This window comes from Rhinatrema bivittatum, chromosome 8, assembly GCF_901001135.1.
Source record: "Rhinatrema bivittatum chromosome 8, aRhiBiv1.1, whole genome shotgun sequence".
Lineage (NCBI taxonomy): Eukaryota > Metazoa > Chordata > Amphibia > Gymnophiona > Rhinatrematidae > Rhinatrema > Rhinatrema bivittatum.
This window is the reverse complement of record NC_042622.1, coordinates 165,910,579-165,938,068: the sequence shown is the minus strand read 5'-3', so window position 1 is coordinate 165,938,068 and position 27,490 is coordinate 165,910,579. Positions and strand designations below refer to the sequence as shown.

At 47.4% G+C, this 27,490-nt stretch overlaps 1 protein-coding gene across 1 annotated transcript in view; it reads left to right on the top strand.

Moving 5' to 3' along the window:
• Positions 1–27,490, top strand: part of SEZ6 (seizure related 6 homolog) — a 142,650-nt gene that overhangs the window by 87,090 nt on the left and 28,070 nt on the right. Inside the window, exons 4-8 of the mRNA XM_029613524.1 lie at positions 834–1,026; positions 20,811–20,996; positions 23,453–23,621; positions 24,429–24,595; positions 24,907–25,101. Coding sequence (XP_029469384.1) covers positions 834–1,026; positions 20,811–20,996; positions 23,453–23,621; positions 24,429–24,595; positions 24,907–25,101 — 910 coding nt within the window. The remainder of the gene's footprint in view (positions 1–833; positions 1,027–20,810; positions 20,997–23,452; positions 23,622–24,428; positions 24,596–24,906; positions 25,102–27,490) is intronic.

Below are 27,490 nucleotides of genomic sequence, written 5' to 3'. Positions count from 1 at the left end.
CAAGCTCTACTCAATGGGGAAGATGGCTCAGGTGCAAGGGGAGTTTTGCTGGTAGCTGCATATCAGTTTGGGGCAAACAAAGCCAACCAGAAGGTCTTTTGCTTGTCAAAAACTGCAGCCAGCACTGCCCTGCCCTCCCCTTCTCCAGTGCTTTGGGCTCTCACTCTCTTCTTCTGTGCCAGCTAGAATAGGAAAGAGTTTCAGTTCTGTTTCTGGAATGGCTCAAGATTCACAATGCTCTGTTCCCAGGGAGGGAAGATGTTGTTGGATCACAACCCAAGGTCAATGCAGGCAGTGCCAGGCAGCCCCAGCAGCACAAGGGCAGGCCTGAGGGATGGTCAGGGTAGGGGTTACATGGCTTTCAGGCCGTAGCAGCTTTTTCTCAAGATGCAGCCCATTCCAAGACCTAGGAACGGCCTGAAAAAGGAAGCACTCAATGGCCAGTTCAGGTTTAACCCAGACCCCAGGAAAGGGAAACCCACCAATGCCTGAGGAGGCAAACTCCACTCTTGTCTTGAAAGAATAGCAAGAAACCATGGGATGATAAAGAGAGCCTGAAAGCTACGCACTAAAGTGAAATGGGAATGGTGAGGAGTCAGATAAAGTCCAATCGACGTATGGTAAAGTGCCTCCTATCTCATAGACATTTGGGTTCTCTCAGACTCTTCCTGTATAAAGGAGAGGTTTAAGAGCTTAGGGGTTAAGCACTCCTGCTAGAACGCAGCTCCCTGTTTCCTGCACATGATTGGCTGAACGTTTTTTTGATACTCCTTGAGCCCTGGCTGCTCCTACCTGCCACTACTAACCACATACCTCATTTTCTCTTTCCACAGGTCCAGAACATCAGCCTGGCAGAAGGTGAGACCATTACCGTGGAGAGCCTGGGAGGGCCAGAACCTCTCATTCTGGCCAACGAATCCTTTCTCATGAAGGGGCAGGTTATCCGCAGTCCAAGCAATCAAGTCATAATCCACTTCCAGAGCCTGAATCTGGGCCATCCAGGCACCTTCCACTTCCGTTACCAAGGTAAATGTCACTAAGGTCATTCTTATCTGTGCCCCAGACAAGGTATATTCCTTGTGTTTTGATTTATTTGAACTCTAAGAAGTGATATCTGTTCTCCCAGCTCACAAAGTTACTTTGTGTGTGTCCCAGAGGTTTTAGATCTGTACTTCAGAGGAGATATATCCATGCACCAGGGTTATGTCTGGGTCCAGAAAGAGGTATATCCATGCACCAGGGTTATATCTGTATCCCAGAGGAGGTATATCCATGCACACTGTTGCGATCCCGGGCCGTCTCCGGGATCGCCACCTACCTCCGACGCGGTCCCGGCCCGTGCCCACCTCGCTGAGGCCTGCTGGGGCCTCTAACACCGCGCTCCTGCTCCGACGGAGCAGTCAGTGTCCTGCCGCGGCTAGCCCCGCCCCTTTAGACGCGCGCGTCTCAGCAGTAAATTTAAAGGGGCCAGCGCAGGAAAGCCCTGCTCCTCCCTCGGATGACGTCAGACGCTGCAGGGCTATGTAAGCCCTGCAGCCCCAGGTTTCCCTGCCTTGCAACGAGGTTCCCAGGTCCTGCCTGCTCCCAGTTGCTCACTTCCTGCTTCTTCTCTTCGTCTTCTGGTTCCTGACTCGGCTTTGGCTTTCAACGATTCTCTGGTTCCTGACTCAGCTTTGGCTTTCGACGATTCTCTGGCTCCTGACTCGGATTGGCTTTGGTGGTTCCCTGGTTCCTGACTCGGTTCGGCTAGCGGTGATTCTCTGGTTTCGACTTGGCCTGGTGAGCGACGTTCCTCTGGCTTTCGACCTTTGGACTTCTTCTGGACTCCGTCTTCAAGGTATCTCCTAAGTCCCAGCGGCCAGGTCCCTATGGGCTCCTCCTGGGGGGACACTGGCTTCCAGGGTGAATCTCCTAAGTCCCAGCGGCCGGACTCTTACGAGCTCCTCTCGGGGGAGTACCGGCTTCCAGGGCGAAGACCTTCCACCACCAGGCCAGTCTCATCTTCTCCTCATCTCCCTGACAGGCCCTTGGTCGCATAGGGCCTTCCGCGGTTCCATCCGCCAGCCGTCCCCGAGTCCGCTTCTGCCGCCTTCCGATCGGCACCAGTGCTGAGTACCGCTCAGCCACCTTCCATCCTTCAGTTCCGATCGGTCCAAGGGTCCACGAAGTTAACACACCAGGGTTATATCTGTATCCCAGAGGAGGTATATCCATGCACCAGGGTTATATCTGTATCCCAGAGGAGGTATATCCATGCACCAGGGTTATATCTGGGTCCAGAAGAAGGTATATCCATGTATGAGGGTTCTATCTGTGATCTGGAGGAGGTTTATCCATGTATGAGGGTTATATCTGTGATCTGGAGGAGGTATATCCATGTATGAGGGTTCTATCTGAGATCTAGAGGAGGTATATCCATGTATGAGGGTTCTATCTGTGATCTGGAGGAGGTTTATCTATGCACCAGGGTGATATCTGAGTCCCGGAGGAAGTAAATATGTATATCATAGTATCTGTGTTGCAGAGGCAATGTATCCGTCTACCGCAGTTGTATCAGTATCTATGCACTAGGGATGTATCTGTACAACAATTCCCTGTTTTAAAGAGTCAAGCTTGTATTTTGCTTAGAAATAATCTGTTTTCCCCTTTCTGCTGTGGATTTTCTATTACATAGCTCATAGTAACATAGTAATGATGGCAGATAAAGACCAAGTGGTCCATCTAGTCTGCCCAGCAATTTGCTTATGGTTGTAACTGCTGCTCCTTTCAGATTACTCCCTTGGTTATCTCATGCCTTCTGTTAAGGGTAGTAATTGCCACTCTCTGCAGGTTATCTCCATGAATTCTGTTAAGGGTAGTAACTGCTGTTTTGTGCAAGTTACCCCATGCCTTCTGTTAAGGGTAGTAACTGCCGCTCTGTGCAGGTTACCCCATACCTTCTGTTAAGGGTAGTAATTGCCACTCTATGCAGGTTACCCCCATGATTTCTGTTAAGGGTAGTAATTGCCACTATATGCAGGTTACAACCATGTGTTCTGTTAAGGGTAGTAACTGCTGCTCTATGCAGGTTACCCCCATGCCTTCTGTTATGAGTATTAATTGCCACTCTATGCAGGTTACCCCCATGTCTTCTGTTAGTAGTAACTAATGCTCTGTGCAGGTTACCCCTATGATTTCTGTTAAGGGTAGTAACAGACATTCCATGCAGGTTACTCCCATGCCTTCTGTTAAGGGCAGTAACTGCCACTCTGTGCAGGTTACCCCCATGCCTTCTGTTAAGGGCAGTAAATGCCGCTCTGTGTAGGTTACCCCCATGTTTTCTGTTAAGGATAGTAACTGCCATTCCATGCATGTTACCCCCATACCTTCTGTTAAGGCTAGTAATTGCCACTCTATGCAGGTTACCTCCATGTGTTCTGTTAAGGGTAGTAACTGCTGCTCCATGCAGGTTACCCCCATGCCTACAGTTAAGGGTAGTAATTGCCACTCTCTGCAGGTTACCTCCATGTGTTCTGTTAAGGGTAGTAACTGCCATTCCATGCAGGTTACCCCCATACCTTCTGTTAAAGGCAGTAACAGCCGCTCTGTGCAGGTTACCCCCATGTTTTCTGTTAATGGTAGTAACTGCCATTCCATGCAGGTTACTCCCATACCTTCTGTTAAAGGCAGTAACTGCCGCTCTGTGCAGGTTACCCCCATGTTTTCTGTTAAGGATAGTAACTGCCATTCTATGCAGGTTACCCCCATGCCTTCTGTTAAGGGTAGTAATTGCCACTCTATGCAGGTTACCTCCATGTGTTCTGTTAAGGGTAGTAACTGCCGTTCTATGCAGGTTACCCCCATGCCTTCTGTTAAGGGTAGTAAGTGGCGCTCCATGCAGGTTACCCCCATGCCTTCTGTTAAGGGTAGTAATTGCCACCCTATGCAGGTTACCTCCATGTGTTCTGTTAAGGGTAGTAACTGCTGCTCTATGCAGGTTAGCCCCATGCCTTCTGTTAGTAGTAACTAATGCTGTGTGCAGGTTACCCCCATGATTTTTGTTAAGGATAGTAAGTGCCGCTCCATGCTGGTTACCCCCATGCCTTCTGTTAAAGGCAGTAACTGCCACTCTGTGCAGATTACCCCCATGCCTTCTGTTATGGGTAGTAATTGCCACTCTGTGCAGATTATCCCCATGCCTTCTGTTAAGGGTAGTAATTGCCACTCTGTGCAGGTTACCCATGCCTCCTGTTAAGGGCAGTAACTGCCCCTCTGTGCAGGTTACCCCCATGTTTTCTGTTAAGGATAGTAACTGCCACTCCCTGCAGGTTACCCCCATGTTTCTGTTAAGGGTAGTAACTGCCATTCTATGCAGGTTACCCTCATGCCTTCTGTTAAGGGTAGTAACTGCCGCTCTGTGCAGGTTACCCCCATGCCTCCTGTTAAGGGCAGTAACTGCCCCTCTGTGCAGGTTACCCCCATGCCTCCTGTTAAGGGCAGTAACTGCCCCTCTGTGCAGGTTACCCCCATGTTTTCTGTTAAGGGTAGTAAGTGCTGCTCAATGCAGGTTACCCCCATGATTTCTGTTAAGGGTAGTAACTGCCGCTCCGTGCAGTTTACCCCCATGCCTTCAGTTAAGGGTAGTAACTTCCACTTGTTTAGCTGATGATAGAGAGGACCGGCATTGACTATTTTATCAGCCAGAAGTTGTTACTGAATTGCTGAAACCCTTCATCGCCACAATACTTACTGCTTGATATGCTTAGTGCTATTACAAACCACCCTTTGTTCTTGTCTCTCTTTTACTTATTAACATTCTTTATGAGCAAGTTGAGCACTTCGGTTTGGTAGATGTTTCCTCTTTCCCTAAACAGGCATGCTTACTATACACCAGGGAATACTCACACACTGACACATGCAGACACACACACACATCACATGTTCAGACCGTGCATGTACACACATACATCTATCATATTGTGTGTGTCTGTGTGTGTATGCACATGTCTGTACAATCATTGACCTTTGTGTGTGCGTGCATGCATGTCTGTGTGTGTGTTTGCACATACATTTATCTGTGAGTGTGTGTACAGACATATAAACACACATACACAGAGAGTATGTACAGTCATGCATAAGCACACACATACACATAGAGATAAATGGATGTACAAAGGTGCACACACCCACATCCACACTCTGAGATAAATGTATGTACAGATGTGCACATGCACACACACAGAAATAAATGTATGCATAGACACGTGTGCACATAAACACACACACATACACACACACACACAGATAAATGTATGTATAAACATGCACATATGTATACAAAGTGATGTCTGAGGGGACACACACAATGTACAGATAGGCATGTGCACTCAAACTCGCATACACACTGAGACAAGTGTATGTAGTTGTACAGACATGCACATGCACACACAAAGTATGCAGAGACACAGGCACACACACAAGCATCCAGCTTCACTGTTATGTCTTTAGCAGACGCTGCGCTCTCACTCACTGGAAGTGATTCCTGGCCTCAGAATAGAAATCGGAGCTGCGTGACACCACAAATCTTTACAATCAAATAAAATCTAGTAAAAGTGATCCCTGCTGGGACAGCAGTGAGCTCCCGCAGGTCAGGCTTTACTTGGACATTATAGTACTTCTCAGGAGCTTCTTTCGCTTACATTTCTTTCCCTACCTGGTTCTTGCTTTTTCTCTGAAACCATAGGGTAGGGGAGATGCTGCTGTGTAAGGTGGTTAACCCCTGGTAAGGGTCTGACGGTCTTGTGCAGTCTAACAGGCTTATGTGTGGGAAATACTGAAATGTGGCTTGCAACTTTGCAGCATCTCATGAGAGCACATATGATGGCGCATTATTCAAGGTCACCCTCAGCTGTTTGCCTCTCTGTGACCCATTCCAGAAGTCTGAGCTGAAGCCCAAGTGTGTGACTGAATTAACAGAGCAGGGGCTGCACCCCACTCCCCACTGGGGGTGCTCTGCACTGGGTGCCACAGCAGCTTCACCCACCCCCTCTGGTTCTTGTTCTGGTGTAATTCCTTGCACACTCAGGCGTGTCACACAGTCTGTCCGCAGAGATAAGCATGCGGGACCAAACAGATCGCTGCAGCTAAGTAACAACACCCAAGGCATAATATTTTCTAAATATTTGCAAACAGGGATGCTTATAACATGCGGAACAGCCATCTGGCTGCAAGTACTGCATTATGGGTAATTTGGACCTTATTGTTCTGCCTTTAGTTTTTTTAAATATGTATGTGTGTGTGTGTGTGTGTATGCATATGTGTGTGCGCCTGTATATATCTGTGTACATGTGTGTGTGTACTTGTATGTGTATGTGTGTATATCTGTGTGCGCCTATGTATACCTGTACACATGTTTATAAGTGTATGTACATGTATGTGTGTATATACATGTGTGCCTGTGTATACCTGTGTGCATGTGTATGTACAAAACTTTATGCATGTAAATCCCAATTTTCAAAGGCCCGGCCATGCGCATAAATGCCTGGGATGCGTGTAAGTCCCGGGGCTTTGGGAAAGGGGTGGAGAGGAGGCGAGGCTGGGCGGTCCATGGGCAGGGCGTGGCATGGCTAGAGGTACCTGGCACAGTGGCCATTTGCCGCTGAGCCGGGGGATCACGTGCTGGCAGGGTGCCGGCGCACGCAACTTGCAACCTGCTCAAAGCAGGCGCAAAAGGTAAGATAAGGATTTGGGGGGGGGGGGGGTTAGGATAGGGCTAGGGGGCTGGAAGGGTAGGGGAAGGGGTAGGAAGGTTGGTATAGGGGGTAGGGAAGTTCCCTCCCAGGCTGCTCCTAAATTGGAGCGGACTGGGAGGAAACTGCAGAAGAACGCGGGTGTCCGCGCACGCAGGTTGTGCACCCACTTGCGCGCGCGCCAACCCCCGATTTTATAACATTCGCGCACCGGCACGCTCATGTTATAAAATCGTGTGTCCATGTGTGCGCGCTGGGTAGCGCCCGCACATGGAAGCACGTGCGCATTCCTTTAAAATCTACCCCTATGTGTATGTATGTGTATATACATGTGTGTCCATGTACAGCTGTCTATATGTGTATATGTTTGTATAATCATGTATCTGTATGCATGTGTATATTTATGTGTACATGTGTATAAGTGTGTGTACATATATGTGTATGTGTGTGCATTTGTGTGTATGCCTGTGCATACCTATGTGCATATGTGTGTACATGTATATGTGTAAGTGCCTATGAATACCTGTGTGCATGTGTCTAAGTGTGTGTATATGTATGTGTGTGTATACATGCGTATGCCTGTGTATACCTGTGTGCGTGTTCATGTATGTGTATGGGTGTATACATGTGTGTGCCTGTGTGCATGTGTATATGTGTTTGTGTGTCCATGTATGTGTATGCATATTTGTATTTGTGTGCACAAATGAGTTTTCTGTATCATGGATTATCTCAGAAGCTTTTAGGATTTAAAATCATCTATTTTCCACTTTGGAGCATGGAATGAGCAGCCCTTTCCCTCTCCATCAGATTATCTACTCCATTCTGGGGGAGGAAGACAAGACACCACTGGGACACGTTCTTGCTAACCAGGTCCTCCCTGCCTGCTTCCATTAAAAGGAAGTTAGATCATTCAAAAAACAATGTGCCTGGTGTCACCAGGTTAAAGGCCTGACTCCCACAGCACTGAGCAGCCTGAAGGGGCCTGTGTGGACTTTAGAACTGACGCAGGATCTTACCTTGGGCCAATATATAAAGTATCGCTCCCATGCAGGCAGGAGGGCAGAGGCTAAAACTCCTGCTTTGTGCTAATCACTCCCTAATGGGACACTGGGAGCAGCTTCTTTTTTCTGCTGGTTTCACACTGTAATGCTTCCCAGTATTTTACAGTCTGCCCTTGTTTTGGGTTCCGGAAATGTATTAGCATTAGTTCAAGAGCTGCATTAGAGGGGACACAGGGTAACAGACTTTGGGGAAAATGTGGGCCTGATTTTCAAAGCACTTTTAGCACTACTTAGCTGGATAAGTGGGACTTACGCGGCTAAGTAGCAGCCGCTGAATATTTGCACACATTCAGCGGCCACCACTTAGCCGTATAAGTCCCATAAATGGCTAAAAAGTTAGCCGCATAAGTGGGCAGAAAGTGGGTGGATCAGGGCAGAGCGAGTTAGCCGTACAACCAATGTGGCTAATTACCGATATTCAGACTTAACCGCATAAGTTGCACGGCTAAGCTAGATGTGCCATAAAGCAGGCCTAAGCACAGCCGGTAAGACTTATACGGTCAAGGGCTCTGATATATACGCGTATATTCCGCAGCATCTGTACAGATATGTTCTAACCAGCCTCTTTTGAATATTGACCCCCCCCTCCTCTTTCTTCACTGTACGTTACGGACAGTGGTGGAGAAAAACTTTCTTCCCCTTCCAAAGCTGCTGTTCCCCAGCTCCCTGGGTATGGGGGGGGGGAGGAGCTGAGGGGGGGGGGGTCCCCTCTCTATGGAATAGAGGCTGTCGCTGAGGGACAGAGATACTGCGGTATCCCGGGGCAGCATCAGGAGTGCCTCGGTTACCCTGCACTGAGGGAGGGGGAGGGGCATGTGGGGGGGTCCCGATGAGGAGGTCTGGGGGAGGCAGGGAAGTGACACACAGTGGCACCGCAGAACAGGAGGAGGAGCAGCTCTCTCCCCTCCCCCCACCACCATGGCTGGGGAACGTATGCAGGGCCGGAGGAGCTATCCCCCCCCCCCCACAGCTGGGGATGCTTAAATCGAAAAGACAATGAACAGATGTTGGGTGCACCGGTGTTGAGGATTTTTAATTAAACCTGTAACGAATGAGTGAGGGGACACACAGTAACTCTATCAAATAACAATTAGCCAGAGGCTTTTTAATAAACAATCAAAGTACCTTTTGAGCCCCTGGGTGGAATTTAAAGGATAAAGATAATTTAAAAGGTATTAGCGTTGTATTTATCTTCTGTTAGGCCAGACTGAGCTCTGACTCCCACTGGGGTAATGGCAGCTCTTTCACGCCTATTACTTTACCTGCACACAGACCAACAACGCTCTCCCCATGGACTGGCACAGATTTATTGGGAGAAAGATGAAAAGCAGGAATCAATATGAAACTCTGGCAGTCCTGACTACTGGAGGATCCCTGCAGGAGAGGCAGAGGCGGAGGGAAAAGAACACAGATTTATTTCCTTACTTTTTCCGGAAACCATGAACAGAAGAGGATGGCTATGTGCAGCTCTCTCCGGAGGGGGAGTACTCCCATCCATACAGAAACCCAGGCCCCATCCAGCCTGTCCCTCCCAGGCATATTACCCTACAGATACAGGGTGCTAGGCCCCATCTTGTCTGTCCCTCCCAGGCATATTACCCTACAGATACAGGGTATCAGGCCCCATCCTGCCTGTCCCTCCCAGGCATATTACCCTACAGATACAGGGTGCTAGGCCCCATCTAGCCTGTCCCTCCCAGGCATATTACCCTACAGATACAAGGTGCTAGGCCCCATCCAGCCTGTCCCTCCCAGGCATATTACCCTACAGATACAGGGTGCTAGGCCCCATCCAGCCTGTCCCTCCCAGGCATATTACCCTACAGATACAGGGTGCCAGGCCCCATCCTGCCTGTCCCTCCCAGGCATATTACCCTACAGATACAGGGTGCCAGGCCCCATCCTGCCTGTCCCTCCCAGGCATATTACACTTCAGATACAGGGTGCCAGGCCCCATCCTGCCTGTCCCTCCCAGGCATATTACCCTACAGATACAGGGTGCCAGGCCCCATCCTGCCTAGAACATAGGGGAAAGCCGACAGTCGCTCAGCAGCGCATGGTTCGGAGAGAGGTATCTTCAAAGGATATTAATGATGCATTAGAATTAGGACATCCTGACAGTGAGGTTCCCATAATTAGAAAAATAGTCCAAGTGCCTGTAACTAAAAACTCACCTGAGCTAAAAAAAATTCTAACTTATCCCTATCAATTAAAAAGCAGAATGAAAATACAAACAAAAAACAAACTTTGAAATATTTGTATGCTAATGCCAGAAGTCTAAGACGTAAGATGGGAGAATTAGAATGTATAGCAGTGAATGATACCAGAACTCAAAAGCACCAAAATATTCTGGAGAAATTATGATAAACTAACAAATCAACAAATCAATGCCCCATCAATGTCTTTTATCTCACATTCAAAATACACTTATATATGCTCAAAACAATGAGTCGTGTGTTAATCCGAATGATTTCACTAAGGGCTGCGGAGTCTCTGAATGACTCCTATAGCCCGAATGTTTGACAAAATTTTTTTTAGAAGGACAGAGGAAGGGTTTCATATATATGAGTATTAAACCCCCATGGGTGAACTCTTTTCATGCATAATCATTAACCAAACCTCCTCCATCCAACATTTTTGTCAATATATCACATACACCATAGGTGAAAACTGCATATATTTTTCTTTTTAGATTTATGTTATGAGCAAAAAATTGTTAAAAAAGCATGCTTTAAATGTCCCGACTTATCTGGTATAGTTGAAAAACCCGACACAGCCACGTTTCTGGTCCGCAAAAGGACCTTTCTTCAGGGGATATTCTCCTGTTATAATCAGTCGGTCTACCAAGATAGCTAAAGGTAATCCCAAAGTATTTATATATAATTACATCAAGGCGCCCTTAGCGCTCTTCCGCCATTCAAAATAAGAGTATTTTGAATGTGAGATAAAAGACATTGATGGGGCATTGATTTGTTGATTTATTTAGCAGTGAATGATGACATAGACTTAATTGGCATCTCATAGACATGATGGAAAGAGGATAACCAATGGGACAGTGCTATACCGGGGTACAAATTATATCGCAATGACAGAGAGGAGCACTCGGGAGGAGGTGTGGCGCTTTATGTCCGGGATGGCATAGAGTCCAACAGGATAAACATCCTGCATGAGACTAAATATAAAATTGAATCTTTATGGGTACAAATCCCTTGTATGTCGGGGAAGACTATAGTGATAGGAGTATACTACCGTCCACCTGGTCAAGATGGTGAGATGGACAGTGAAATGCTAAGAGAATTAGGGAAGCTAACCAAATTGGTAGTGCAGTAATAATAGAAGACTTCAATTACCCCAATATTGACTGGGGAAATGTATCATCGGGACACGCTAGAGAGATAACGTTCCTGGATAGAATAAATGATAGCTTTATGGAGCAATTGGTTCAGGAACTGACGAGAGAGGGGGCAATTTTAGATCTAATTCTCAGTGGAGCACAGGACTTGGTGAGTGAGGTAACGGTGGTGGGGCCGCTTAGCAATAGTGATCATAATATGATCAAATTTGATTTAATGACTGGAAGAGGAACAGTGTGCAAATCCACAGCTCTCATGCTAAACTTTCAAAAGGGAAACTTTGATAAAATGAGAAAAATTGTTAGAAAAAAACTGATAGGAGCAGTTACAAAAGTAAAAAATATCCAAGAGGTGTGGTCATTGTTAAAAAATACCATTCTAGAAGCACAGTCCAGATGTATTCCACACATTAAGAAAGGTGGAAAGAAGGCAAAACGATTACCAGCATGGTTAAAAGGGGAGGTGAAAGAAGCTATTTTAGCCAAAAGATCTTCATTCAAAAATTGGAAGAAGGATCCAAAAGAAGAAAATAGGATAAAGCATAAACGCTGGCAAGTTAAATGTAAGACATTGATAAGACAGGCTAAGAAAGAATTTGAAAAGAAGTTGGCTGTAGAGGCAAAAACTCACAGTAAAAACTTTTTTAAATATATCCGAAGCAGAAAGCCTGTGAGGGAGTCAGTTGGACCGTTAGATGATCGAGGGGTTAAAGGGGCACTTAGAGAAGATAAGGCCATCACGGAAAGATTAAATGATTTCTTTGCTTCGGTGTTTACTGAAGAGGATGTTGGGGAGGTACCCGTAATGGAGAAGGTTTTCATGGGTAATGATTCAGATGGACTCAATCAAATCACGGTGAACCTAGAAGATGTGGTAGACCTGATTGACAAACTGAAGAGTAGTAAATCACCTGGACCAGATGGTATACACCCCAGAGTTCTTAAGGAACTAAAAAAATGAAATTTCAGACCTATTAGTAAAAATTTGTTACCTATCATTAAAATCATCCATTGTACCTGAAGACTGGAGGATAGCAAATGTAACCCCAATATTTAAAAAGGGCTCCAGGGGCGATCCGGGAAACTACAGACCGGTTAGCCTGACTTCAGTGCCAGGAAAAATAGTGGAAAGTGTTCTAAACATCAAAATCACAGAACATATAGAAAGACATGGTTTAATGGAACAAAGTCAGCATGGCTTTACCCAAGGCAAGTCTTGCCTCACAAATCTGCTTCACTTTTTTGAAGGAGTTAATAAACATGTGGATAAAGGTGAACCGGTAGATGTAGTGTACTTGGATTTTCAGAAGGCGTTTGACAAAGTTCCTCAAGAGAGGCTTCTAGGAAAAGTAAAAAGTCATGGGATAGGTGGTGATGTCCTTTCGTGGATTGCAAACTGGCTAAAAGACAGGAAACAGAGAGTAGGATTAAATGGACAATTTTCTCAGTGGAAGGGAGTGGACAGTGGAATGCCTCAGGGATCTGTATTGGGACCCTTACTTTTCATTATATTTATAAATGATCTGGAAAGAAATACGACGCGTGAGATAATCAAATTTGCAGATGACACAAAATTGTTCAGAGTAGTTAAATCACAAGCAGAATGTGATAAATTGCAGGAAGACCTTGTGAGACTGGAAAATTGGGCATCCAAATGGCAGATGAAATTTAATGTGGATAAGTGCAAGGTGATGCATATAGGGAAAAATAACCCATGCTATAATTACACGATGTTGGGTTCCATATTAGGTGCTACAACCCAAGAAAGAGATCTAGGCGACATAGTGGATAACACATTGAAATCGTCGGTTCAGTGTGCTGCGGCAGTCAAAAAAGCAAACAGAATGTTGGGAATTATTAGAAAGGGAATGGTGAATAAAACGGAAAATATCATAATGCCTCTGTATCGCTCCATGGTGAGACCGCACCTTGAATACTGCGTACAATTCTGGTCACCGCATCTCAAAAAAGATATAATTGTGATAGAGAAGGTACAGAGAAGGGCTACCAAAATGATAAGGGGAATGGAACAGCTCCCCTATGAGGAAAGACTAAAGAGGTTAGGACTTTTCAGCTTGGAAAAGAGACAGCTGAGGGGGGATATGATAGAGATGTTTAAAATCATGAGAGATCTAGAACGGGTAGATGTGAATCGGTTATTTACTATTTCGGATAATAGGAAGACCAGGGGGCACTCCATGAAGTTAGCATGGGGCACATTTAAAACTAATCGGAGAAAGTTCTTTTTTACTCAACACACAATTAAACTCTGGAATTTGTTGCCAGAGGATGTGGTTAGTGCAGTTAGTATAGCTGTGTTTAAAAAAGGATTGGATAAGTTCTTGGAGGAGAAGTCCATTACCTGCTATTCATTAAGTTGACTTAGAAAATAGCCACTGCTATTACTAGCAATGGTAACATGGAATAGACTTAGTTTTTGGGTACTTGCCAGGTTCTTATGGCCTGGATTGGCCACTGTTGGAAACAGGATGCTGGGCTTGATGGACCCTTGGTCTGACCCAGTACGGCATTTTCTTATGTTCTTATATTACCCTACAGATACAGGGTGCCAGGCCCCATCCTGCCTGTCCCTCCCAGGCATATTACCCTACAGATACAGGGTGTCAGGCTCCATCCGGAGTGTCCCTTCCAGGCATATCACCCTACAGATACAGTGTGCCAGGCCCCATCCTGCCTGTCCGTCCTAGGCCTATTACCCTACTGATTCAGGGACCTAGGCACCATCCAGTCCGTGTCTCCCAGGCATATTATGCTTCAGATAGAGGCTTCCAAGCCCCATCCAGCCTGTCCCTCCCAGGCATATTACCCTACAGTTACAGGGTGCTAGGCCACATCCAGCCTGTCCCTCCCAAGTATATTACCCTACAGATACAGGGTGCTAGGCCACATCCAGCCTGTCCCTCCCAAGTATATTACCCTACAGATACAGGGTGCTAGGCCTCATCCAGCCTGTCCTTCCCAAGCATATTACCCTACAGATACAGGGTGCCAAGCCCCATCCTGCCTCTCCGTCCCAGGCCTATTACCCTACTGATTCAGGGACCTAGGCACCATCCAGTCCATGTCTCCCAGGCATATTATGCTTCAGATAGAGGGTTCCAGGCCCCATCCAGCCTGTCCCTCCCAGGCATATTACCCTACACATAAAGGATGCCAGCGCCCATCCTGCCTGTCTGTCCCAGGCATATTACCCTACAGATACAGGGTGCTAGGCCCCATGCAGAGTGTCCCTCCCAGGCATATTACCCTACACATAAAGGGTTCCAGGCCCCATCCAGCCTGTCCCTCCCTGGCGTATTACCCTACACATAAAGGGTGCCAGGGCCCATCCTGCCTGTCTGTCCCAGGCATATTTCCCTACTGATACAGGGACCTAGGCACCACCCAGTCCGTGTCTCCCAGGCATATTACGCTTCAGATAGAGGGTCCCAGGCCCCATCCAGCCTGTCTCTCCCAGGCACATTACCCGACAGGTACAGGGACACAGCCACCATCCAGCCCGTGTCTCCCAGGTATTTTGCTCAATTCTTTGCTAAGCATGGAGTATTTTGCATGTTCTTATAATTCTCCAGCAGTGATGCTTCCCCCATCCCTGTGAAGCACATCCCTGTCCCTTCACCTGCCTGCGGCACATCAGCACATCCGGGGTGTGTGTCCTTGGCACTGCCTTTTCTGTGCTCTCCCAGGGTCGTTGGTCTTCTCTTTAAAACAGGGAAAGAAATCTCCAGGTGAACAGTGGTAGGGACTGGAACACATGAGCTCCAGTTGACAGATAAGGTAATTGCTTTGAGTTCGGTTCAGTATCTAAGCCCAGAGGGTGCAGTCATTTTAGCAACTAGCTTACTCGGCACAGAAAAGATTTTCTTGTATATTTTAGACTCATAGAGGGTGTGGGGAATTAAAGGGGGCACCACAGGAAGGGCTTTCTCTACTGTCTGCACTCAGCGTACTTAATAGCATCAATTCTGGGAACGAGTCGACTGTAATTTCATGGGGTTGTAACTTCCCTTGTAAATATAAATTCTGCATCCTAGTGTACGACCTGTAACTGTAAAGTATCAGAGGAACTACCTCTCACAACAGGAACAGCTCAGACTGCAGCAGTGCGAGCTTCATGCACACACTCACACACTATCTCACAACAGGGAGAACACGGTCTATAGCAGTGCAGGCTTCACACACACACTCACACACTACCTCACAGCAGGGAGAACACGGTCTATAGCAGTGCAGGCTTCACACACACACACACACACTACCTCACAGCAGGGAGAACACGGTCTATAGCAGTGCAGGCTTCACACACACACTCACGCACACTACCTCACAACAGGGAGAACACGGTCTATAGCAGTGCAGGCTTCACACACACACTCACACACTGTCTCACAACAGGGAGAACACGGTCTATAGCAGTGCAGGCTTCACACACACACTCACACACTATCTCACAAAAGGGAGAACACGGTCTATAGCAGTGCAGGCTTCACACACATCCTCACACATTACCTCACAACAGGGAAAACTCGGTCTACAGCAGTGCAGGCTTCAGACACACACACACATACCCTACCTCACAACAGGGAGAACTCGGACTATAGCAGTGCAGGCTTCACACACACACTCACACACTACCTCACAACAGGGAGAACTCGGACTATAGCAGTGCAGGCTTCACACTCATGCACACACTATCTCACAACAGGAAGAACTCAGACTATAGCAGTGCAGGCTTCACACACATGCACACACTATCTCACAACAGGGAGAACTCAGACTATAGAAGTGCAGGCTTCACACTCACACACTACCTCACAACAGGGAGAACTCAGACTATAGAAGTGCAGGCTTCACACTCACACACTACCTCACAACAGGGAGAACTCAGACTATAGACGTGCAGGCTTCACACTCACACACTCACACACTACCTCACAACAGGGAGAACAGAACACGGTCTATAGCAGTGCAGGCTTCACACATACAGTCACAAACTACCTCACAACAAGAAGAACTCGGACAATAGCAGTGCAGGCTTCACACACACACTCACACACTACCTCACATCAGGAAGAACTCGGACTATAGCAGTGCAGTCTTCACACACACACTCACACACTTCCTCACAACAGGGAGAACTCAGTCTACAGCAGTGCAGGCTTCACACACACACACTCATACCTCATACACTACCTCACAACAGGGAGAACTCAGACTATAGCAGTGCAGGCTTCACACACACGCACACACTACCTCACAACAGGGAGAACTCAGACTATAGTAGTGCAGGCTTCACACACATGCACACACTACCTCACAACAGGGAGAACACGGTCTATAGCAGTGCAGGCTTCACACACACCCTCACACACTACCTCACAACAGGGAGAACTCGGACTATAGCAGTGCAGGCTTCACACACACACTCACACACTACCTCACAACAGGGAGAACTCGGACTATAGCAGTGCAGCCTTTACACACACACTCACACACTACCTCACAACAGGGAGAACTCGGACTATAGCAGTGCAGGCTTCACACACACACTCACACACTACCTCACAACAGGGAGAACTCGGACTATAGCAGTGCAGTCTTCACACACACACTCACACACTACCTCACAACAGGAAGAACTCGGACTATAGCAATGCAGGCTTCACACACATGCACACACATTGCCCCACCCCAGCCCAGCAATGGGGATTTTCTGGCAGTTGGCTGAGCCCGAGCCATTTGTAACTTGTTTCCTTTTCCCCATTTCAGCTGGAGTGGAACGTGTAGGCTGCTGCTGACCCTGACCTGATACCACAGAAAACAAGGACAGCACAGACAGCAGTGGCACCAGCTAGATAGGCACACATGCTGCCCTACCATAGGGACAGGCACATAGACTGAAACATGCCAAAACAAATGTGCATATATACAGCACCAGCATGCACACACAGAAATGTAAAACACATAGTTGTTCACCCAACATAGTGCAGGCAGGAGGAGGAGTACAAATCCCTCTCTGCAGCAGTGGTTCCTACTGTAGACAGGGTCAGAGGCTCAGGGTCCGGAGGAAGCAGCTCACTGAGGATCACTGCAATGCTGACAGGCTGCTGCCACCTTCTGTTCAGAATCAGAACCGACATGCAGGAGGCTGACCAGCAGCACTTACTGTACACTGGAGCACCCAGTCCCCAGCCTGGGCACGGCAGTCTGCGCTGACAGCACCAGAGATAACGTGTCTCCCCCCTTAATTAACTTAATGGCTCAGGAAAATGCATTCTTTAGCCTGACAATGCCTTTCCCATTCCTGACTTTGCTTTAGGGGAACTGTTGGATGAGGGCTGGATGAATAGCCCTCTGCATAGCTGACTCTAGTAGGGCCATTGGAGGGAGTTACATCTGCAGAATGGATTTTCTCACCATCTCTTGGGGCCTCCCCGTGTTAGCTCTGAAGGTCCATCTAATCCCAGGGCAATGCACCTGCTCTACTGGGCAAAGTTATAGTAGCAGAACAGTCTGTGTGGATCTCTGGCTTTCTAATGCTAGACAGTCTCTCGCTGCTCTCCATAGGAACGGGATGGTTTTATCTTCTAAATACATTGGGACCTTTGGAATTCCAATCAGGAAATTTAGAATTGACGGAGTCAAGCCTGCACCAACCCCTCCTCACTGTGTGACCCTTGTGCAAGTCGCGTCCCATTTTTTTTTACTTCACCATTTTTGCTTCCCTTTCCCTAATCTTCAGTTCCTTAAGGGCAACAGAGGGAGAAGCCTCGGGGAGAGGGGAAATGGGGAGTATAATTTTCTGGGAGGATTGTGAGGTGTGCATGTCCACAGACATTAGTCTAATCGCAGAGGGAAGCGGCTGATAATACGCTCGTGATGAGAAACCACACTGCAGCGGCGGAACCCCACTGTGAGAGAAGCACGAAATAATGCAATTCAAATCATACAAATTACTTCAGGATCTGTTTGTTTACAAAGAAACCGAAACGCAGGCACAATCATGGGGACAAACACACACACACACAAACACAATTGCAAGGAGAGCATGCACATGCACTCACGGGCACAGAGGAAGCATACTTGCACAATCAGGGCCACACGGTGAAACATGCACGTGCATTCACAGGGAAAGGCACACACAGTCGCAGGAGGCTATGTCGTTGGGTAGGTGTGTGTGTGGGGGGGGGGGCCAGAGGATTTGTTGAGTGTGCGGGTGAGTGACTGGGTGAGTCTGTAGGTGGACTGTTGATGGACCGGTGTTGGAGGGTAAGTGTGCAGGGAAGGTGTGCAGGGAGACAGAGGCTGAGTGGATGTGTGGGTCAGTGGCTTGTTAAAGGTGAGTAATTGAGGAGCCGTGTAGATGGATTGTTAGAAGAGTGATTTTGTGTCTGTTGGAGGGTGAGTGGTTGGGTGTGTGTGGACGGGTGAGTGACTGAGTGAGTTTGTAAATGGACTGATAGTGGGTGGGTAGGTGAGTGATTGGGGGGGGGGTGGTTAACTGTGGGAATAGATGGTTTCTGAGTGGAGCACTGACCCCTTGCCATATGTTAAGACAGCAGTCTGCCTGTTCTCTACAGATGTGAGACATCCCTTTATTGGGTCAATGGGAACCTTTCTTGAATACCTCGAGACAGTTGGCCACTGATGTGTCCTGTCCTGGGGGAAGTTAATAGTTACTGCGGTAAAAGGCAAGTGGACTGAACTGCTCACTGCATGCTGACCCTGTGGTGGATTTCGTGCCAGCAGTGAAGAGGAATCAGTCAGTGCAGGAGCAGACGAGATTAACCCAAGGCTTGCAGACAATGGAGGAACACCCTGATCATTGCCTTCTGCTGTCTCTCTCTCTCTCTCCCTCTCTTTCTTTTCCTGCCAGTCCATGTCTCTCATATTATGGACGTAGTCCCTCCATACCCTCCCATTCTGTCTCTCAGTGCTGTAGCCTGTCTCTGAGGCGAGCAGCGTGACATCACGCAACCATATTTTATGCTTCCCATTAGGGAAGTACCAGGGCTAATTTATCATGCTGTGAAATTAATGATTGGTACCAAATATCCAGCCCTGGAAAATCCATTGGAAGATGGAGATGAGCCATTATATCTTCATTCCTGTTAATTTATCACACTGCTTCCTGCACAAGAACTATTGTTGTTCCTTTAACACCTGCTTAAGCCACTGTGCAATCTGCTCTCTTCCTTCATCCTCCTTCCCCGGCTCCTGCCACACTCTCAGTGCTTTTATTCCCATTCCACCTCATGTGTATCACTCAAAAGACCACACCTCACTACCCCAAACCAGAGACCACTCCTGACTACATTAACCCAGAGACCATGCATCACTATCCTACCCAATCCCCCCCCCCCACACACACACCCCAAAGACCATTCCTTACTACCCAATTCCAGAAACCATGCCGTTCGGTATGTGTGTTTGTGTATTGGTGTCTACTCTGTGGCACCCTTTGGGAAATGTGTGTGTGTGGTGGGTGTCTCTGCCTTGTGGCACCCATTGTGTGGTGTGTCTGCTCTGTAGCACCCTTTGAATAATGCTAGGATGTGTGTGACTGTGTGTGTGTGCTCTGTAGCATCCTTTGAGTAATGTGTGTGTATGTGTGTATGTCTGCTCGGTGGCACCTAGTGGGGAATGTGTGTGAGTATGTGTGTGTGTGCCTCTGCTCTGTGGAAGTCTTTGAGTAATGTGTGCGTGTGTGTGTTTCTGCTCTGTGGCAACCTTTGAGTAATGCTTATGTGTGTGTGGCTGCGTGGGTCTGCTCTGTGGCACCCTTTGGCTAATGTGTGTGCAGGTATGAGAGGGTGTGTGTGTATGTGTGTGTTTGTGACTGCTCTGTGGCACCCTTTGAGTAATGCTTGGGTGTGTGAGTCTGTGTTTGTGTGTGAGTGTGTATGTGTGTAAGTGCATGTCCTTCCGGGTGTGTGTGAGTGTGTATGTGTGATTGGCTGCCCTGTGGCAACCTTTGAGTAATGCTTGTGTATGTGTCTCTGGTGTGTGGCACTTTTTGAGTAGTGCATGCATATTTTTTATTTATTTTATTTAAAAGAACTTATTGCCCGCGCCCTACATGTTCAGGGTGGGTTACACTAAAACATTCAAAATAAAGGAGAAACATATTACTCGTGAAAAGACAAACTAAAAAGCCACAGAAAACTCAATTCTAGATGCTGCACTTTGTAATAAACAAATAACTACTGGACATGACCAGGGAACTTGCAGGGTATAACAGATGTTACATGCAGGGGACATCTTGATATGTCTGTCTGAATAGATAGCTTTCCAAAACTTTCTTGAAGTCCATAGTGCTGGATATTAATCTAATGGATGGAGGGATCAAGTTCCGTGTGTGTGTGTGTGTCTGCTCTGTGGCACTCTGTGGGTAATGCTTGGAGGTTTGCCCACAGCTCTGACTCTCTGCACAGTTCAGGTCACACTTTCAGTCCTGAAACGGAATATGCCATTAGTGTTTCTGCATTCTCCTGTGTAAATCTATTCTGATGACTAGATGCAGATGATTTGCTTTCATCTCCTCATCCTCATGTCCCCGGCCCTGGTATCTGCTACCCTGGTGGTCTATTGAAGCAGCGTGTGCAGGTTCCCTCCTCTCCTGTCCTCACTCACTTTCTTCTCTTACAGCCTACCTACTGAGCTGCCGCTTCCCTCGTCGCCCTGCCTATGGAGATGTGTCAGTCACCAGCCTACACCCAGGGGGAGATGCCTACTTCTACTGCAGTACAGGGTACCAGCTGCAGGGGCCCCACACTGTCACCTGCCTCAATGCCACGCGACCCTTCTGGAGCAGCAAGGAGCCCAAATGCATAGGTATGAAGGAACTTACAGTTGTCAATATATGCAGAACATACACACACATACCCATACCCATATACATACAAATAAATAGATTAATTTAAATACGCACACATATACGCATACCCATATAATATAAATAAGTGTATACACTTAAATACACAAAAATACACTTTTATATACATACACATATACACAAACACACACATGTACCCATACCCATATAAATAAATATATACATTTAAATACACTTGTACACATACACATATACACTTAACATACACATCTACCCCAATATTTAAAAAGGGCTCCAGGGGTGATCTGGGAAACTACAGACCGGTTAGCCTGTCTTCAGTGCCAGGAAAAATAGTGGAAAGTGTTCTAAACATCAAAATCACAGAACATATAGAAAGACACGGTTTAATGGAACAAAGTCAGCATGGCTTTACCCAGGGCAAGTCTTGCCTCACAAATCTGCTTCACTTTTTTGAAGGAGTTAATAAACATGTGGATAAAGGTGAACCGGTAGATGTAGTATACTTGGATTTTCAGAAGGCGTTTGACAAAGTTCCTCATGAAAGGCTTCTAGGAAAAGTAAAAAGTCATGGGATAGGTGGCAATGTCCTTTCGTGGATTGCAAACTGGCTAAAAGACAGGAAACAGAGAGTAGGATTAAATGGGCAATTTTCTCAGTGGAAGGGAGTGGGCAGTGGAGTGCCTCAGGGATCTGTATTGGGACCCTTACTTTTCAATATATTTATAAATGATCTGGAAAGAAATACGACGAGTGAGATAATCAAATTTGCAGATGATACAAAATTGTTCAGAGTAGTTAAATCACAAGCAGATTGTGATAAATTGCAGGAAGACCTTGTGAGACTGGAAAATTGGGCATCGAAATGGCAGATGAAATTTAATGTGGATAAGTGCAAAGTGATGCAATTAGGAAAAAATAACCCATGCTATAGTTACACAATGTTAGGTTCCATATTAGGTGCTACTACCCAAGAAAGAGATCTAGGTGTCATAGTGGATAACACATTGAAATCGTTGGCTTAGTGTGCTGCGGCAGTCAAAAAAGCAAACAGAATGTTGGGAATTATTAGAAAGGGAATGGTGAATAAACAGAAAAATATCATAATGCCTCTGTATCGCTCCATGGTGAGACCGAACCTTGAATACTGTGTACAATTCTGGTTGCTGCATTTCAAAAAAGATATAATTGCGATGGAGAAGGTACAGAGAAGGGCGACCAAAATGATAAGGGGAATGGAACAGCTCCCCTATGAGGAAAGACTAAAGAGGTTAGAACTTTTCTGCTTGGAGAAGAGACGGCTGAGGGGGGATATGATAGAGGTGTTTAAAATCATGAGAGGTCTAGAACGGGTAGATGTGAATCGGTTATTTACTCTTTTGGATAATAGAAAGACTTAGGGGGCACTCCATGAAGTTAGCATGTGGCACATTTAAAGCTAATCGGAGAAAGTTCTTTTTCACTCAACGCACAATTAAACTCTGGAATTTGTTGCCAGAGGATGTGGTTAGTGCAGTTAGTATAGCTGTGTTTAAAAAAGGATTGGATAAGTTCTTGGAGGAGAAGTCCATTACCTGCTATTAATTAAGTTGACTTAGAAAATAGCCACTGCTATTACTAGCAATGGTAACATGGAATAGACTTAGTTTTTGGGTACTTGCCAGGTTCTTATGGCCTGGATTGGCCACTGTTGGAAACAGGATGCTGGGCTTGATGGACCCTTGGTCTGACCCAGTATGGCATGTTCTTATGTTCTTACCCATACCATATACATACAAATAAATATAAACATCTAAATACACAAATATGCATATACCCATGCCCATATACATACAAATAAATATATACACTTAAATACAGAAAATACACTTATTCACATACACATATACACAAACACACACATGTATCTATACCCATATACATATAAATAAATTTATACACCTAAATACATACATGTATACATGTACCCATGTATGTACAAAGAAATGTATACACCTAAATACACAAACATTCACACATACACATATCCATATACTTATAAATAAATGTACAGTATACACCTAAATACAAATAAACATGCATACACATACATAAGCACATACGTTCACATACCCATATATATATACAAATAAATGTATATACCTAATTACACAGACATACACATATAAATGTATGTACCTGCATATGCAAAGATACACATATACTCAAATGCAAATACATGCATGTACACATAACCATATACTTGCAAATAAATGTATTCACAAACTTGAATATATTTATATATTCTGCTTAGCATAACTTTGTTACTATTGATGGAATATAAATATTTTAAACTATACACATAGGTGTACATGCATGCACTTACAGAGATATTCAGACATGCAGACACACACACCCCTTGCCTTCCATGCCCACTGACTCTCTGCCTCTGTTGCAGCTGCCTGTGGGGGGGTGATCAGAAATGCTACAATAGGCCGCATCATATCTCCTGGTTTCCCAGGAAACTACAGCCACAATTTGACCTGCCACTGGCTACTGGAGGCCCCCGAGGCTCAGCGGCTACATCTGCACTTCGAGAAGGTTTCACTGGCTGAGGATGATGACAGGTAATGGGGCAGCCTAAAAGTACAGGCATAATGAGAAACACTCTTTCGCAATAAGAGACCCTCATGCATTACCAATAGCAGGAGAGCGTGCACGTGCCAGGCATTATTTGGAAGAAAGGTTATGTGGCCGCCTCCTCCTATGAGTGACAGGCTCCAGATTCCAGGGTAAATTATGGACATTCACTGTAGTGTTAAATGAGAAAAAGACTAAATTCAGAACTATTTGGATGGCCATTACTGTTGAGTACTCAGGTTACACCTGCTGAGAAGTGGACTGTCAGACTTGGATGGGTATTTAGTCTAAAGACCTTGCTTTGGATTTTGTCAGAATTATGATGTACTCAGATACCAATTGCCACTAAAGAAGCCAGAGAGAGAACATCCCAGTGACTGGTGGCACCGCATAGATTAAGAGTCCACGTCAGCAGATGAATGAAGTATTGCAGCGGAGATGATATATAATTACAACCCTACTCCCTTCCACTCAGTAATCTGTTTATAAGATGCCACCAGCCTCAGGGTTATTGTTGCTACTACAAACTAACAGAGCTACCCCTCTGCAAGTTTTATCACACAGAGATGACTCTCTTAAGCTGTAAGAGGCAATTTCTAGGAAAACAGAATGCTGTTGAATCAACTACCCCTATAAGATCCCATGGGGGCTGACGGAGGAGGGTCTTGTCATGGGAGTCCATTTCTCCCCTAGGTGAGTGCTGCTGGCCCAGCTATTCCCATGCCTCTCCCTGAAGTGAGTGGGGTGTGGCGGTCTTGGACAGACCTTGAACGCTCTGCGTTTGGTTTCCACAGGCTGATCATCCGAAACGGAGAGAATATTGATGCTGCCCCCGTGTACGACTCGTATGAAGTGGAATACCTGCCGATTGAGGGCCTTGTCAGTGGAACACAGCACTTTTTCATAGAACTGACCACGGACAGCAGCGGCGCCTCCATAGGTGTGGCTCTGAGATACGAAGGTGAGCACGAGCATGCGCCAGGAGCTGCACACACACAGTCACGCTCAGGTCTCTGCAGGAAGATTCACAAGTCCCAATGTTTTGAGTGTGCTGTGAAGCTCTCAGACAGAGGGGGAGCCAAGGGGAGGGGGAGGCACAAGGGTGGAGTCAGGGACCCACTGGAGGGACATGAAGGAACCAGTGTCACAAGGAAGGTAGACATATGTGGAAAGGAGGGAGTGAGCTGGGGATATATGAGGGGTAACACACAGAGGGGCGTCAGGGACATCACATGAACTATTCTGCAGCCTGACACTGGATTCTCCTTGTAGCCTTTGCACAGGGTCACTGCTATGAACCTTTTATCAAGTACGGAAACCTGACAACGAGTGACAGCTCCTATTCTGTGGGCACTGTGGTGGAGTTCACGTGTGATCCAGGCTACACCCTAGAACAAGGCTCTATCATTATTGAGTGTGTGGATTACGCTGACCCCCAGTGGAATGAGACCGAACCTGCATGTAGAGGTCAGTGCTGCAGGGAACACACAGGGGTTTCACATTGCACATCTCAGACTCTCTGCCACTTACAGAGACCATTCCTCACCACCCCACCCTACCCCAGAGATCACTTCTCACTACTCCATTCCACCAGAGACCACACCACTCCACCTCAAAGACCACACACCATTACCCAATCTGAGATATAGTACCAGATCACTCTACCCCAGAGACCACACCTCATCACCGCACCTCACCTCAGAGAACACACCTCACCACACTTCACCACCCCACCTCAGAGACCACACCTCACTACCCCAACTGAGATATTGTACCACACAATCCACCCCATACCACTTCAGAGACCATGCCTCTCCACTCACCCCAGCGACCACACCTCACCACCCCACTCCAACCCAGAGACTACACCTTACCACCTCACCTCAGAGATCACGCCTTATTACCCCATCTGAGATATAGCACCACACCACTCCACCCTGTCTACCCCAAAGACCACACTTCACTACCCCACTCCCCCCAGAGGTCATGTCTCACCACTCCACCTCAGAAACCACATCTCACTACCCCATCTGAGATATAGTACCACACCACTCCATCCCACCCTGCCCCAGAGACCACACCTCACCACCCCACCCCACCTCAAAGACCATGCCTCACCACTCCACCCCACCCCACCTCAGAGACCACACCTCACTACCCCACCCTACCCTAGAGATCATGCCTCACCATACCACCCCCACCCCAGAAACCACAACTCACCACCGCACCCCAGATATCACATCTAACCACCCCACCTCAGAGACCATACCTCATCATCCCACCCCCCAAGAAACCATGCCTTCCCACCCCACTCCAGAGACCATGCCTCACCACCCCACCCTACCCCACCTCAAAGACCACACCTCACCACACTACTCCACCTCAGAGAGCATGCTTCACCACCCCACCCCATCTCAGAGATCATACCTCATCACCACGCCTCACTACCTCATCTGAGATATAGTACCACACCACTCCACCCCACCCTACCCCAGAGACCACACCTCACCATCCCACCCCACCTCAGAGACCACGCCTCACCACCCTACCTCAGAGACCATGCCTCACCACCCCAACCCAGAGATCTCTTCTCACCACCCCACTCCAACCCAGAGACTACACCTTACTATCTCACCTCAGAGATCACGCCTTATTACCCCATCTGAGATTTAGTACCACACCACTCCACCCTGTCTACCCCAAAGACCACACTTCACTACCCCACTCCACCCCAGAGGTCATGCCACACCACTCCACCTCAGAAACCACATCTCACTACCCCATCTGAGATATAGTACCACACCACTCCACCCCACCCTACCCCAGAGACCACACCTCACCACCCCACCTCAAAGACCATGTTCACCACTCCACTCCACCTCAGAGACCACCCCACCCCACCTCAGAGACCACCCCTCACCACCCCACTTTAGAGACCATGCCTCACCACCCCACCCTACCCTAGAGATCATGCCTCACCATACCACCCCACCTCACCACCGCACCCCAGAGATCATGTCTAACCACCCCACCTCAGAGACCATACCTCATCATCCCACCCCCCAAGAAACCATGCCTCAGCACCCCACCCCAGAGACCATGCCTCACCACCCCACCTCAAAGACCACACCTCACCACACTGCTCCACTGCAGAGAGTATGCTTCACCACCCCACCCCATCTCAGAGATCACACCTCACCACCACGCCTCACTACCTCATCTGAGATATAGTACCACACCACACCACCCCAGAGACTACTCCCTTGACCTCTGTCACCCGTTTGTTACTACTTCACCCTCCCCCACAATAAGGTAATTGCCAATGCCCAGTCCTTGTTTATCCTACAGCAGCTCCTAGTGAAAGCCAGATACTTAATCTGTTTCCACATTGCCCCTGAATCTTTCCCTCACAGTCAGCTCTGGTGTCTGATGTAAAGCAATCTTCCGATGGAGATCACCAGAGACGACATAGCCAGTTCCGGTGATGGATCCCAGAGAATGGTCAGAAGAGCAGAATGGAGCTGTGCCAGACAGCATACAAGCAGCTGCTCACCTTATCCTTAGCTGGGCAGGCTGGATGGGCCTAAGGAGCTTTATCTCCCGTCATTCACTATGGGGCGGATTTTAAGAGCCCTGCTCGCCTAAATCCGCCCAAATCCGGGCAGATTTAGGCGAGCAGGGCCCTGCGAGCTGGTGAGCCTATTTTACATAGGCCTACCGGCGCGCACAGAGCCCCGGGACTCGCGTAAGTCCCGGGGTTTTCTGAGGAGGGCGTGTCGGGGGCGGGCCCGAACCGCGCAGCGTTTTCGGGGCGTGTCGGGAGCGTTCCGGGGGCGGGCCCGGGGGCCTGGCTACG